General features: G+C 49.4%; 1 protein-coding gene across 1 annotated transcript in view; it reads left to right on the top strand.

Annotated features, from left to right (window-relative positions):
* The window catches only part of LOC143955160 (protein mono-ADP-ribosyltransferase PARP10-like), a gene marked incomplete at its 3' end in the record, with an annotated part of 29,198 nt that extends 13,601 nt beyond the window's left edge, over nucleotides 1–15,597 (top strand). Inside the window, 8 exon segments of the mRNA XM_077465253.1 lie at nucleotides 5,385–5,965; nucleotides 11,546–11,660; nucleotides 11,663–11,757; nucleotides 12,825–12,852; nucleotides 14,425–14,535; nucleotides 15,041–15,235; nucleotides 15,238–15,267; nucleotides 15,270–15,597. Of these exon segments, the coding sequence (XP_077321379.1) occupies nucleotides 5,385–5,965; nucleotides 11,546–11,660; nucleotides 11,663–11,757; nucleotides 12,825–12,852; nucleotides 14,425–14,535; nucleotides 15,041–15,235; nucleotides 15,238–15,267; nucleotides 15,270–15,597 (1,483 nt within the window).
* Nucleotides 15,598–15,603: the final 6 nt, after the last annotated feature.

Raw genomic sequence — 15,603 nt, 5'->3', positions numbered from 1 at the left:
TAGGTACTTAGGGGCATTCTACTACTGCCCATAATACAGTTGTGTGAAAAAGTATTTGCCCCCTTCCTGATTTTTTTATTTTTATTTTTTTTGCATATTTCTCACACTTCAATGATTCAGATCATCAAACAAATGTTAATATTACACAAAGATAACCGAGAAAATCCAATGTGCAATTTTTAAATTCTTATTTGATTTATTAAGGGAAAAAAAGATGTTCAAACCTGCCTGGCCTTATGTGAAAAAGTAAGTGTCCCCTCCCATGCTGAATCATGAATGAACTCTGATCAACAACAATTTTTTGGAAAGCCGAGTTAAATTTCACTTGCCACACCCAGACCTGATTACTGCCAGACCTATTGAATCAAGAAATCACATAAATAGAAGCCGTCTGACAAAGTGATGCACACTAGCAGATCACAAAATGCCGCACATCATGTCACAATGTAACAAAATTCAAGAACAGGTTAGAAAGCAAGTCATGTACATGGATTGGTCTCAGGATTTCTAAGGCTAAGTCCAGTGATCCCCGGGGGGGGGAGAGAACCGTTATCCACAAATGGAGATAACATGAAAGAGTGGTGACCCTTCCCAGGAGTGGCCGACCTACAAAAGAGCACAAGGAGGACTCATCCAGGAGGTGATAGAAGAACCCGGAACGTCTAAAGACCCGCTGACTTCCCCTCCCTCAGAAGAGCCGCGTTCATGATTCACCAATAAGAAAGAGACCGGCAAACATGGCGCCCATGGGAGACTTCCAAGGCCAAAGCCACCGCCGACCAACAACACAAAGGCTCATCTCATATTTACTAAAAAACGTCTTCATTATCCCCGGGACTTTTAGGGGAATATTCTATGGACTGATGAGACAAAAGTTGAAGTTTTTGGAAGGTGGGCGTCCCGATTCACCATTTCATAACCTCATCCCAACAGTCAGACATGGTGGTGGTCGGGGGATGGTCTGGACGACTTACCATCATTGATGGAACCAGGAATTCTGAGCTCTACCAGAAAATCCTAAAGGAGAAAGTCCGGCCGTCAGTTCCTGACCTCCAGCTCAAGTGCACTCGTGTTATGCAGCAGGACAATGATCCGAAACGCACCTGCATGCTGGAAATCCCTCCAATGTGGTCGAATGAAAACAATTCTGCAAAGAGTCTGCCAAAATCCTCCACAGCGATGTGAGAGACTCGCTGCCAGTTATCGGTGCCAAGGGGGGCACAACTAGTTGTTGGGTTTAGGGTGCACTAACTTTTTCACATAAAGCCAGGCAGGTGTGGACGGCTTTTCTGCCTTAATAAAGGAAATCATCATTTACAAACTTAATTTTGTATTTCCTGCAATTATCTTTGTGTAATAATATTTGTTTGAGGAGACATTCAAGTGTGAGAGATGTGCAAAACAAATCGGAAAGGGCACAACTGTATATGATTAGAAAATGCCGCAAAGAACATTCGTTTTTCCTACAGATCTGATGTGATAATTCTTTATAGACTCTCTAGTTCTCCGGAACGCATGGATAGGGGGGGATCGGCAGTCTTCTGTGTAATTGAGAAGGGGTTCATGTATACACATCTGCCAGCAGCCAATCCTACAAAGGAGAGATAATGAAGCTCCACCCACTCGGTATACAGATACAATGGGTGGTCCTACAAACATAGAACTTGTCCATCATTGACGTTCTGAGCCAGGAAGCTGCAGGATGGATGAAGATGGAAAATCTCATCTAGAGAACGGACCCAGCTGTGATGGGAACATAGAGGAGGGGGATGGGAGGAGGGGACTGGTCACCGGGGGGATACCAGAGGAGATGATTAAGGCTGTGGACGTAGACTATTGGTGAGTGGAGGCATGTAGGAGGAGATGATTGGTGAAAGGCAGGATACAGAAAGATCTTTGGCCATAGAAGTGGTTCTGGAGTTGATGATTGGCCAAAGCAGAGATACCGGAGGAGGAGACTGGTTCTAGGAGGAATACAGAAGGAGATTATTGGTGAGTGGAGGAATACAGTGGGGGATATGATCAGTCATAGGAGGGATACAGGAGAAGATGATTGGGCATAGTATGGGTACCAGAGGAGATGAATGGTCAAAGGAGGCATACAGGAAAAGATTACCAACCATAGGAGGGGTGTGGGAGGAGATGATTGGTCATGGGAGGGCTACAGGAAAAGATTACCAACCATAGGAGGGGTTTGGGAGGAGATGATTGGTCATGGGAGGGCTACAGGAAAAGATTACCAACCATAGGAGGGGTTTGGGAGGAGATGATTGGTCATGGGAGGGCTACAGGAAAAGATTACCAACCATAGGAGGGGTTTGGGAGGAGATGATTGGTCATGGGAGGGCTACAGGAAAAGATTACCAACCATAGGAGGGGTTTGGGAGGAGATGATTGGTCATGGGAGGGCTACAGGAAAAGATTACCAACCATAGGAGGGGTTTGGGAGGAGATGATTGGTCATGGGAGGGCTACAGGAAAAGATTACCAACCATAGGAGGGGTTTGGGAGGAGATGATTGGTCATGGGAGGGCTACAGGAAAAGATTACCAACCATAGGAGGGGTTTGGGAGGAGATGATTGGTCATGGGAGGGCTACAGGAAAAGATTACCAACCATAGGAGGGGTTTGGGAGGAGATGATTGGTCATGGGAGGGCTACAGGAAAAGATTACCAACCATAGGAGGGGTTTGGGAGGAGATGATTGGTCATGGGAGGGCTACAGGAAAAGATTACCAACCATAGGAGGGGTTTGGGAGGAGATGATTGGTCATGGGAGGGCTACAGGAAAAGATTACCAACCATAGGAGGGATATGGGAGGAGATGATTGGTCATGGGAGGGCTACAGGAAAAGATTACCAACCATAGGAGGGATATGGGAGGAGATGATTGGTCATGGGAGGGCTACAGGAAAAGATTACCAACCATAGGAGGGATATGGGAGGAGATGATTGGTCAGGGGGGGGGGGGGGTATAGGAAAAGATTACCAATCATAGGAGGGGTATGGGAGGAGGTGATTGGTCATGGGAGGGGTATAGGAAAAGATTACCAACCATAGGAGGGGTGTGGGAGGAGGTGATTGGTCATGGGAAGGGTACAGGAAAAGATTACCAACCATAGGAGGGGTGTGGGAGGAGGTGATTGGTCATGGGAGGGCTACAGGAAAAGATTACCAACCATAGGAGGGGTGTGGGAGGAGGTGATTGGTCATGGGAGGGCTACAGGAAAAGATTACCAATCATAGGAGGGGTATGGGAGGAGGTGATTGGTCATGGGAAGGGTACAGGAAAAGATTACCAACCATAGGAGGGGTATGGGAGGAGGTGATTGGTCATGGGAAGGGTACAGGAAAAGATTACCAACCATAGGAGGGGTGTGGGAGGAGGTGATTGGTCATGGGAGGGCTACAGGAAAAGATTACCAATCATAGGAGGGGTATGGGAGGAGGTGATTGGTCATGGGAAGGGTACAGGAAAAGATTACCAACCATAGGAGGGGTATGGGAGGAGGTGATTGGTCATGGGAGCGGTACAGGGACCGATATTTGGTCACAGAGGGAGTGCAGGAGAATATGATTGGTAATGGGAGGGGTACCGGAGTAGATGTTTGGCTGTGGCAAGGGTAGATAAGTGGACCATAAGTGGCCATGGGTGGGGGATAGGAGAAGGTGATTGGGAGGGGCACAGATGAGTTTAATAGAAGGGATGCAGGAGAGGATTAATGGCCATGAGTGATACAGGAGTCATGGCCATGGGGGGAGTTTGGAGGGAAATGAGGGGTACATCAAATGCAGCGGCAGCTGGTGCTCAACTTTCTTGGGGGGGGGGTGTTCCGCCCCCCTCCCCCTTCGTGGCTCGCTCCATCGATTGGCCACCAGGGGTACACCGCCAGCCCCGCACTTGCCTCATCCAGGTTGCGGCTTCAGCAGCTTCCCCCTGCGTCTCCTGAGTTTTCAGCAGTCGCTTCTCCTCCCGTTCAATTCGGTCTTTGGCCGTGAGTCATATGGGGTCTCAGGACCCGCTTCCTGATTGGCCGGGAGGAGAAACGGGAAGACAGTTGTGAATATTTGCTAATGTCACACAACTTGGTGGGCACTGTGCCCGGAGCAAACCTTTTAAAGCTAATTCGAGCCTCAGGCTTCTACAAAAAACAAATAACAAAAAACCCCCATTGGAATCCATGCGTCCGATGCCCTGCATGTAGATTAGGGAGTGGGGCCATGGATTAAGGGGGCTGCACCCTGCACTGATCACATGACCGCCCACGGAAGGGATACAGCAGAAGGTATCTGGCCTTACTATTAGGACAGGCTGCTGAGAATGCAGGAGATCAGCCATAGGAGCAGCGCGGAGGAAGCGGATTGGCTGTGGGTGTGGCGGGAGGCAATTGGCTATAGTTGGGGGCAGGGCCGCTGATAGGCCATTACAACTGGCCCTGTTGTACCGGGCCCGGCCAGCAGGGGGCCCAGGCAAGCTGAGCAGATAAATAATTAATATAAAAAAAATCCTCCAGCCATGGCCGATCAGAGTCCGTCTGAATCAACTACCAACCAAATAGCCCCCACCACCCCCCGGTTATTTTTACGTTTTGTTTTTTTTTTGGTGCAGATAGCTATCCACAGACTAGGTGGAGGCAGGGGAGGGACTATTTCCTCTATTTCGGGTGCGAAAGAATGTCTCTTCATGGGTGGCACTGTCTGCAGGTAGCACATGCATTATGGCCCATAAGACATGTGCTGCCTGCAGACAGTGCCACCCATGCCGCCAATGCCTTATTGTGCTGCAGACAGTGCCACCCATGACGCTAATGTCATAACGCATGTGATGCCTGCAGAGACAGTGCCACCCATGCTGCCAAGGGCATTATGCCATTGGCGGCATGGGTGGCACTGTCTGCAGCACAATATGGCATGGGTGGCGCTGTCAGCAAGTAGTACATGCGTTATGCCATTAGTGTCACGCCTGGCACTGTTTGCAGCACGTTACAGCATTGGCGGCACTGTCTGCCGGTAGCACATGCATTATGGCCCATAACGTATGTGCTGCCTGCAGAGACAGTGCCACCTGTGCCGTCAATGCCGTAATGTGCTGCAGACAGTGTCACCCATGCCTATCACTTGTAGACAAACCTGCACTTTGTTTCAAGGTGGGGTCTGGGGAGGGGCCACGGGCAGGGTGGAGCTGAAGGGGGCCCCGTCAGGTAAGCTGTACGGGGCCCCATGATTTCTATCAGCGGCCCTGGTTGGGGGTCAGCAATAGGCAAATGATATGAAGTCTTGTGTTCTTTCAGATCCGGTGGTGGCGCAGATGACACCTCACACCGTCATGTTATGTAGACAAGGAGTGAAGGATCACCTCTAACCTCTTTATTGCTCTGTTTTAGTGGTGGATCAGGTCCTCGGCAGACAACACACCCTACAGAACTGTCAGCTCTCCGTCTCCAGATATTATCCTGAGCTGTTGGGAAGTCCAGGGCCTGACCTCACCCAAGACAAAGAAATGGAGGAAGAGCCTACGAAGACTCTGGAAACTGTGAACATGCAGAGTGGCGGCCAAGTCATTGGAGCCCCAGATGAGGACATAGGGGAGCCGAGTATTCCAGGAAAAGATGAGCCCTTGGATGACATGGAATGTGATGTAGTGAAGGAGACTCGGGACGTTCCACATCATGAGGTCCCAGAGATTCCACAAGTAGGGCCCGATTCCCAGGCAAGTTATGATGACACCCCAAGGACACTCCTCTCCCCAGACACAGACCAAGGCCACAACGCTCTTCCTGGTCCTCCAAGTACCTCCATGTCTTTGATGGATGAAGTGAGATTTGAGTCTGATGTATATGAGGCTGAAGTTGTCATGGAAGCAGCTGAGCTTTCCTTCATGCAGAGATATAACCATGAACTTCTGGCTGGAATGGACGCCGTGACCATCTTCCCATTGGAAGAGGATTACAGGTTTGGCTTCAAGGTGAGCGTTACTCTTGCCAGATTACCCTGATGTCCAGGTCCAACCTAACCCTAACCCTAGGTCTAACCTAACCCTAGGTCTAACCTAACCCTAGGTCTAACCTAACCCTAGGTCTAACCTAACCCTAACCTAACCCTAGGTCTAACCTAACCCTAACCCTAGGTCTAACCTAACCCTAACATAACCCTAGGTCTAACCTAACCCTAGGTCTAACCTAACCCTAACCCTAGGTCTAACCTAACCCTAACCCTAGGTCTAACCTAACCCTAGGTCTAACCTAACCCTAGGTCTAACCTAACCCTAGGTCTAACCTAACCTAACCCTAGGTCTAACCTAACCTAACCCTAGGTCTAACCTAACCTAACCCTAGGTCTAACCTAACCTAACCCTAGGTCTAACCTAACCTAACCCTAGGTCTAACCTAACCTAACCCTAGGTCTAACCTAACCTAACCCTAGGTCTAACCTAACCCTAACCCTAACCCTAGGTCTAACCTAACCCTAGGTCTAACCTAACCCTAGGTCTAACCTAACCCTAGGTCTAACCTAACCCTAGGTCTAACCTAACCCTAGGTCTAACCTAACCTAACCCTAGGTCTAACCTAACCTAACCTAACCCTAGGCCTAACCTAACCCTAGGCCTAACCTAACCCTAGGCCTAGGTCTAACCTAACCCTAACCCTAGGTCTAACCTAACCCTAACCCTAGGTCTAACCTAACCCTAACCCTAGGTCTAACCTAACCCTAGGTCTAACCTAACCCTAACATAACCCTAGGTCTAACCTAACCCTAGGTCTAACCTAACCCTAACCTAACCCTAGGTCTGACCTAACCCTAGGTCTAACCTAACCCTAGGTCTGACCTAACCCTAGGTCTGACCTAACCCTAACATAACCCTGGGTCTGACCTAACCCTGGGTCTGACCTAACCCTGGGTTCCGACCTAACCCTAACATAACCCTAGGTCTAACATAACCCTGGGTCCGACCTAACCCTAACCCTGGGTCCGACCTAATCCTAACCCCAAGGTCTTCAGGTCTCAGCAACACAGCAAGTTTTCTGCATTCAAACCCATGGAAAAGGGCTAAATGCCCATCTTCCACTGAGCTCTTCTCATCCATAAGTCTTTGCTCCCCAGGGCTAAGGACAAGTTTGAGGAGCTCCATGCCACTCCCCCATCTAACCCTCATAGATCCTGATGACATTCCTGGGGGTATTCAGTCCTCCTTTAGAAGGTTGTGGTGATGAAGGGGTCCGAGCTTGGACCCCCAGAGGTAGCTGGTATGTGGATGGAACTCTACAAGACACATTCCATGAAAGAGCTACACAACCAGCAACGTGCCCCCCCAAGAATATTTAATCTCTGCATATAGAATGTACTAATAAAGCGACCTGCCACCATAACTTGCAAATAGAGCGACCTACCGCCATAACCTGCAAATAGAGAGACCTACCACCATAACCTGCAAATAGAGCGACCTACCACCATAACCTGCAAAGAGAGCGACCTACCACCATAACCTGCAAAGAGAGCGACCTACCACCATAACCTGCAAAGAGAGCGACCTACCACCATAACCTGCAAAGAGAGCGACCTACCACCATAACCTGCAAAGAGAGCGACCTACCACCATAACCTGCAAATAGAGAGACCTACCACCATAACCTGCAAATAGAGAGACCTACCACCATAACCTGCAAATAGAGCGACCTACCACCATAACCTGTAAACAGAGCGACCTACCACCATAACCTGCAAACAGAGCGACCTACCACCATAACTTGCAAATAGAGCGACCTACGGCCATAGTGTACAAAGGGAACTACCTACGGCCATAACCTACAAATAGTGCGACCTACCACTTCCCTCAACCCTCCCCTTCAGTCTTGCACAATTGTTGCAGCTCCTCTCCTTCCTCTCGCACTGCACACTGTGAGCTTCTTACAATGTGTATTAGAAGCCGCAGCAAGTCAGATAGAGCCCCGCCCCATTTGCTGGCTGGAGGACGTCCAGCAGCATCTAGCATTTTCCTCTCCAGTCTGACTGTCCCTGGCCCACCCCTTCATTCATTGGATTTCACTTGTTTCAGTCATGGAGGCTTGGCATCACATGTGGGCGTTGCCTATGCAAATAAAGCCTGTCTGGGACCGCCCACTTCTCCAGACTGACACCCACCCTTCAAGACATTTTGACTTTGTTATAACTCCTCCCATTGCTTGCATCAGGACTAAGGAGGAGTACTGAGGTGGGGTGCTGTGATGTATAGCACCCTGCTGGCCCCTCCCACCAGTCATAGAGAAGCACAGAGACCCAGTGATGAGGTCACTATCATGTTGATGGGGGGGGGGGGGGGGAGGAACCAGGGAAGGTAAATTATAACCAAATTAAACTACAGCTTTAAATTCTCCTGAGCTTCTTTCCACCACTACAACCAGAATAACGAAGAGGTTGGATGGACAACCAAGGAAGAGGGAGGGACTGATGGGAGGTCAGGGTCGTTCCCCATCAGGTGCTCCATACATCTCATATGATTCATTAAGAAACTCCCACACTGCTGTGGTGCAACCTCCTCCCCCCCCCCCCCCCCAGCAAAACGCCACCCTCCGTATTTCCGTATTCCATAGATGAGTCTTCTGTCTGTAGAGGCATGAAGGTCCCAAGCCTAGAGAGTGGGAGACTTCTACGAAGAAGGAGCATATCTGTGCCACCAACCTGCACATCATGGAGGCTCAGAATCACGGGTGGGCGTTACCTATGCAAATACAGCCTGCCTGGGACCGCCCACTCCTCAAGACTGACACCCCCCACATTCTGCACTCCCATCCCCCACAGTCATGAAATGGCCTCCACTGGTCTCGCTGCTTCTCCTGACAACCAATCTTCTCTGTAGGGCCCCACCACCTTCCATCATTCCCTGACCAGCACAGATTCCTCGGAGACGAGAGGCGCAGAACACCGGGATCTGTCACTGGTAGTTCCTCTGACCAGCTAGAGCCGCCTTTCCCAACCTTTTCAACACAGAGGAACCCTTGGAATAGTTCTCCGGTCTCGGGGAACCCTCTGCTAAAAATTGAAACCTACAACTCATGATACATTCATGTGACGGTCGGTGGGAAGAATGAATGTAGGTCACACCAAGGGTCCACATACCCGGAGCCCGGGGCACATGGGTACCAGACTCAAGTTGATGATCTCTAGATGTCCTTCTCCAGAAGTATCTGGAATCCCCCAGAGAATACTGGCCCTCAACCCATGCCCACCTAGGACATTGGAAACTCCACTGAGCAATCCCATAACCGAGAGGAGTTCCTCCAAAGACTGCCCATGAGGAAGGTGGTGAGCTTCACCTCTTCAACAAAACCCTTTCTCCTTATTGGAGAAACAAATTCCTCCTTTCACAGAACAAAATCTATTTCTACATTACTATGGGAGGAGCGGAGCTTTGTCCTCCACAAGGGGCCACATTAAAGAAGAGGCGTTACTGATGGACCATAATTGGAGACGATGGGAAGGAGATCTCAATAGATCCTGAATTGCAAGACCCTGAAAATTAGGCAATTCCCCACCAAGAAGACCTACTAGAATTTTACCACAACAAATTAAAGATAAAAAATAATCATTTTATTTTATAAAACCTTAAAAATTAAGATTTGTATCAGACATCACGGTATTGTTTTCAAACCCAGTACAATGGCAGATGATGATTTTATATATATATATATAATTGTATGGGGTCCCATCTGATCACAGAGGGGATCTCGCATAACATTCCATCATTTTACGCAGGACAAAAGCCCGCTTCTTCACAGAGAAATGGCCTAAATCTCTGCTGTTGATATCATTACATATACAGTATCTGACTAAAGTAAGTACACCCCTCAGTCACGTGTGTAAATCTTTTCTTCTCTCTTTTCATGTGACAACACTGAAGAAATGACACTTGTCTACAATGTAAAGTAGTGAGTGTACAGCTTGTATAACAGTGTAAATTTCCTGTCCCCTCAAAATAACTCAACACACAGCCATTAATGTCTAAACCGCTGGCAACAAAAGTCAGTACACCCCCAAAGTGAAAATCTCCAGATTGGGCCCAATTAGCCATTTTCCCTCCCCGTGTCATGTGACTCGTTAATGTTACAAGGTCTCAGGTGTGAATGGGAAGCAGGTGTGTTAAATTTGGTGTTACCGCTCTCACTCTCTCATACTGGTCACTGGAAGTACAACATGGCACCTCGTGGCAAAGAACTCTCTGAGGATCTGAAGATAAGAATTGTTGCTCTACATAAAGATGACCTAGGCTATAAGAAGATTGCCAAGACCCTGAAACTGATCTGCAGCACGGTGGCCAAGACCATACAGCGGTATAACAGGACAGGTGGGGGGGGGGGGGGTCAGCCTGGCAGTGCTCAGACCATACTCCACACACTGCATCAAATTGGTCTGCATGGCTGTCATCCCAGAAGGAAGCCTCTTCTAAAGATGATGCACAAGAAAGACCACAAACAGTTTGCTGAAGACAAGCAGACTAAGGAGATGGATTACTGGAACCATGTCCTGTGGTCTGATGAGACCAAGATAAAGGTATTTGGTGTCAGATGGTGACAAGCGTGTGTGGGGGCAACCAGGTGAGGAGGACAAAGACAAGTGTGTCTTGTCTACAGTCAGGCATGGTGGTGGGGGTGTCATGGTCTGGGGCTGCATGAGTGCTGCCGGCACTGGGGGGCTACAGATCATTGAGGGGACCATGAATGCCAACATGTACTGTGACATACTGAAGCAGAGCATGACCCCCTCCCTTCAGAGACTGGACCGCAGGGCAGTATTCCAACATGATAACCACCCCAAACACACCTCCAACACCACCACTGCCTTGCTAAAGAAGCTGAGGGTGAAGGTGATGGACTGGCCAAGCATGTCTCCAGACCTAAACCCTATTGATCATCTGTGGGACATCCTCAGAGGGAAGGTGGAGGAGGGGAAGGTCTCCAACCTCCACCAGCTCTGTGATGTCATCATGGGGGAGGGGAAGAGGACTCCAGTGGTGACCTGTGAAGCTCTGGTGACCTCCATGCCCAAGAGGGTGAAGGCAGTGCTGGAAAATAATGGCGGCCACACAAAATATTGACACTTTGGGCCCAATTTGGAAATTTTCACTTAGGGGTGTACTGACTTTTGTTGCCAGCGGTTTAGACATTAATGGCTGTGTGTTGAGTTATTTTGAGGGGACAGGAAATTTACACTGTTATACAAGCTGTACACTCACTACTTTACATTGTAGACAAGTGTCATTTCTTCAGTGTTGTCACATGAAAAGAGAGAAGAAATGTCACTGAGGGGTGTACTTACTTTTGTCACATACTGTAACTTGTTCCCAGGGATTGAGATGAGACCTTCAGACGTCATCGATGAGCTTATAGAAATCGTATAGAAGGGATACAGCAAAGCTTTAGTAAACCCTTTAATGATCCCAATGCTTCATTACTGTCTTTAGTGGCCATGTTTCTGGTTGGGTTCCATTGTGGGTGAGTTTGGGTAAAGTTCTTGGTGTAATAATACAATGTGATCTTTCTACATCTTTCAGGTGGTGGGTGACACCTTCTCATGTAGGACGGCAGTGGAACTGCTGCAGCATGTCGTGTCTTCGCTCTCCTCTCACACCATTATACTGGAGTACCCCTGGGTGACGCATTTTCTGGTGGGAGTGAAGGGAAACGCATCCTGCGTGACACAGAGAAGCAGTACAATTGTATCATCAGCACCCCGCAGATTTCCGGGAGGGTTGTAGATTCTGAGGTGAGTCCTCTCTGCTAACATTAAAGGGGTTCTCCGGCTTGTCTTTTTCTGTAGATGATGGTGGACAGGGGCTGCCTCTTAGGAGAAGCACTTACCTCCTGGCAGTCTCTGGAGTCTGTGACCTGATCTGCAAGTTCATTCTATGTCACTGTGGAAGTATTGGATGGATGGTGATGACCCCCGGCTCCCAGTATTACGGTTCAGAATTCACCTCAATCGAGCTGTGTGTGGCTCTGTCTTCACCCCCCTAGCTGGAACACTTTCACCCCAAACTTTGACTGCACCCAATCCATGTATCTCCCAGTCCCAATGTAACCTCCCACAAGTCTGTATCCCCCCCCCCCCCCCCCCCCCCCAGGTCTGGATGTATCCCCCAATCCAATGCATCTCCCACTCCTGATTTCCCCCAATCTGGTGTATTTCCCCCAGTCCCCATGTATATCCCCCAATCTGGTGTATTTCCCCCAGTCCTCATGTATATCCCCCAATCTGGTGTATTTCCCCCAGTCCCCATGTATATCCCCCAATCTGGTGTATTTCCCCAGTCCCCATGTATATCCCCCAATCTGGTGTATTTCCCCCAGTCCCCATGTATATCCCCCAATCTGGTGTATTTCCCCAGTCCCCATGTATATCCCCCAATCTGGTGTATTTCCCCAGTCCCCATGTATATCCCCCAATCTGATGTATTTCCCCCAGTCCCCATGTATATCCCCCAATCTGGTGTATTTCCCCCAGTCCCCATGTATATCCCCCAATCTGTGTATTTCCCCCAATCCCCATGTATATCCCCCAATCTGGTGTATTTCCCCCAGTCCCCATGTATATCCCCAATCTGGTGTATTTCCCCCAGTCCCCATGTATATCCCCCAATCTGATGCATTTCCCCCAGTCCTCATGTATATCCCCCAATCTGGTGTATTTCCCCCAGTCCTCATGTATATCCCCCAATCTGGTGTATTTCCCCCAGTCCCCATGTATATCCCCCAATCTGATGTATTTCCCCCAGTCCCCATGTATATCCCCCAATCTGGTGTATTTCCCCCAGTCCTCATGTATATCCCCAGGTCTGGATTTATCCTCCCTGGTCTAGATGTATCCCCGCAGTCAGGATGTATCCCCCAATCCAATGCATCTCCCAGTCCCCATGTATCCCCCCCCCCCCCCCTTAAGTCCGGAGGTATCCTTCATTGATGGGGCTGCCTGAGAGAAATCTCAGTATAGCCAGTATTAGTTTAGGGCTGAGAAGAAAATTATGCAAATCGGCTAAAATCATGAAAGTGAAACAGAGAATTCTGAGTCCTCCCATAATAAGATCAAGGGGAGCTCAAGCTGTGCTTTCTGGATTGGAAATTCCCAACAGTTCTGTGGATGGGGAAGTCCAGTTTGCCCACAATAGATGGAGGACTCTGATCAGTCTGCACATTCTGATCAGATCTGTGGACCAAGATTCAGATAAAATCCTCTACCGTCGGTGGATTTGGATTCCTCCTATGAGGTCGGGATTGGGATTGTCCTCCTTTGGTCAGGGGATTGGATTGTCCTATGAGATGGGGGGGATTGGGATTGTCCTATGAGATGGGGGGGATTGGGATTGTCCTATGAGATGGGGGGGATTGGGATTGTCCTATGAGATGGGGGGGATTGGGATTGTCCTATGAGATGGGGGGGATTGGGATTGACCTATGAGATGGGGGATTGGGATCGTCCTATGAGACCAGGGGATTGGGATTGTCAGATGAGACCAGGGGGGTGGGGATTGGGATTGTCCCTATGAGACCAGGGGGATTGGGATCGTCCTATGAGACCAGGGGGATTGGGATCGTCCTATGAGACCAAGGGGATTGGGATCGTCCTATGAGACCAGGGGGATTGGGATTGTCCTCCTGTAGTTGGGAATTGGGATGGTCCTATGAGATGGGGGGATTGGGATCGTCCTCTGTAGTCGGGGGATTGGAATCGTCCGATGAGACCAGGGGGATTGGGATCGTCCTATGAGACCAGGGGGATTGGGATCGTCCTATGAGACCAGGGGGATTGGATCGTCCTATGAGACCAGGGGATTGGGATCGTCCTATGAGACCAGGGGGATTGGGATCGTCCTATGAGACCAGGGGGATTGGGATTGTCCGCCTGTAGTTGGGGAATTGGGATGGTCCTATGAGATGGGGGGATTGGGATCGTCCTCTGTAGTCGGGGGATTGGATATCGTCCGATGAGACCAGGGGGATTGGGATCGTCCTATGAGACCAGGGGGATTGGGATCGTCCTATGAGACCAAGGGGATTGGGATCGTCCTATGAGACCAGGGGGATTGGGATTGTCCTCCTGTAGTTGGGGAATTGGGATGGTCTTATGAGATGGGGGGATTGGGATCGTCCTCTGTAGTCGGGGGATTGAATCGTCCGATGAGACCAGGGGGATTGGGATCGTCCTATGAGACCAGGGGGATTGTCTTCTGCAGTCAGGGAATTGGGATTATCCTATGAGACCAGGGGGATTGGGATTGTCCTCCTGTAGTTGGGGAATTGGGATTGTCCTATGAGGTTGGGGGGATTGGGATCATCCTATGAGGTTGGGGGTTCGTCCTCTGTAGTCGGGGGATTCGTTTTGCTGTTGGAGAGATTCTGTTTTTTGACCACTGTGTCCTCTTCTTGTGTCTCGCAGCAAATCGATCCCTGAGTTTTGTCCATGGCACAGCCGCTGCCACAACGTCTTCTGTCCAATCGATGGTCATGGATAATGTGTCACATATTCCGCTGTTTCAAGCCGACATGGGTAATAATCCTCATTTGTCTCCCGGTGTTATACAAGGAATGGGAGGGAAGCAGTGGAGGTATTTTCTAGGAAGGGAAATGTACTAAAATCTGCCCCCATAGCACAGCCTATGGCCCCTTATTCATATTATTACCCCTGCTGCTGCCATACTGTAGGTGGAGTCTACTGAACTAAAGGCCGTCCTATTCTAGGGATGTCCTGCCCCTTTTTCTAGAGTGGAGAGTTGAACTGTTGGGTGTTCCTAGCTATTGGAGGAAAGGAGCAGTTATGTATCCAGGCCTGGACTGGCAGTCTGGGCCTCTCTGGTTGTGGCAGAAATGATTGGTGAAAAGATTTTGGGCAGCTGGTTTAATATGAATCTTTCCTGCAGGCCCAGGTCAATGGTGGCTTAGCGATTGAACTCCTTTAGTTCTGACCCCTATACACTTCCCATGGACCAAGCAAGCCTTACATTTCTGCCTGGAAATATACCCTAAGGGCTTTTCTTCTGATTTTTCTCCCGCAGAAGGAATAAAGAGGTTTGCCACCCTTTTGAAGAGCGATGAGAATCCCATTGACACCCCATCCAGTGAAAGCTCAACAACTATTGGTCAAAACATCCATAAACGTGGGTCGGAGGAAGACTTGTATACAGACAGTTCCTTGAGGGAGAATGACTCAAGCACCTCCGAGATGAGGGATGAAGAAATGGACCAAGTCTATCAATGCCCCGCAGGGAGTACACAGAGCAGGAACTGATGAAGAAGCTCAGCTACTCCTGGCCATCCAGAGATCGATGGATAGTCAAGGGCCTGGTGCACAGGAGGAGGAAGAGGATGAAGAGCTTCAGAGAGTATTGGCAATGTCACTCATGCAGCACCAAAGTGCCGATGCTGACCAATCCTTCCAAACAGCCCTGGAAGTATCTCTCCAAGACCAGACGGCACATGACTACGCCAGACCAAGGAGAATGATCCTAAATGCGGCTTACTACAATGAACCTGTGGCTACATTCGACTTGGCCCAGATCAAAGTTCTTGCTGGGGATGAGACCAGTATCGTGGTGGCATGTACAGCCCTACCGCAAAG

This window comes from Lithobates pipiens, unplaced genomic scaffold (assembly GCF_037356315.1).
Source record: "Lithobates pipiens isolate NorthernLeopardFrog02 unplaced genomic scaffold, aLitPip1_a1.2 Scaffold_340, whole genome shotgun sequence".
In the NCBI taxonomy this organism is placed as follows: domain Eukaryota; kingdom Metazoa; phylum Chordata; class Amphibia; order Anura; family Ranidae; genus Lithobates; species Lithobates pipiens.
The sequence above is the reverse complement of the archived record's forward strand: the minus strand, read 5'-3'. Positions and strand labels throughout refer to the sequence as shown.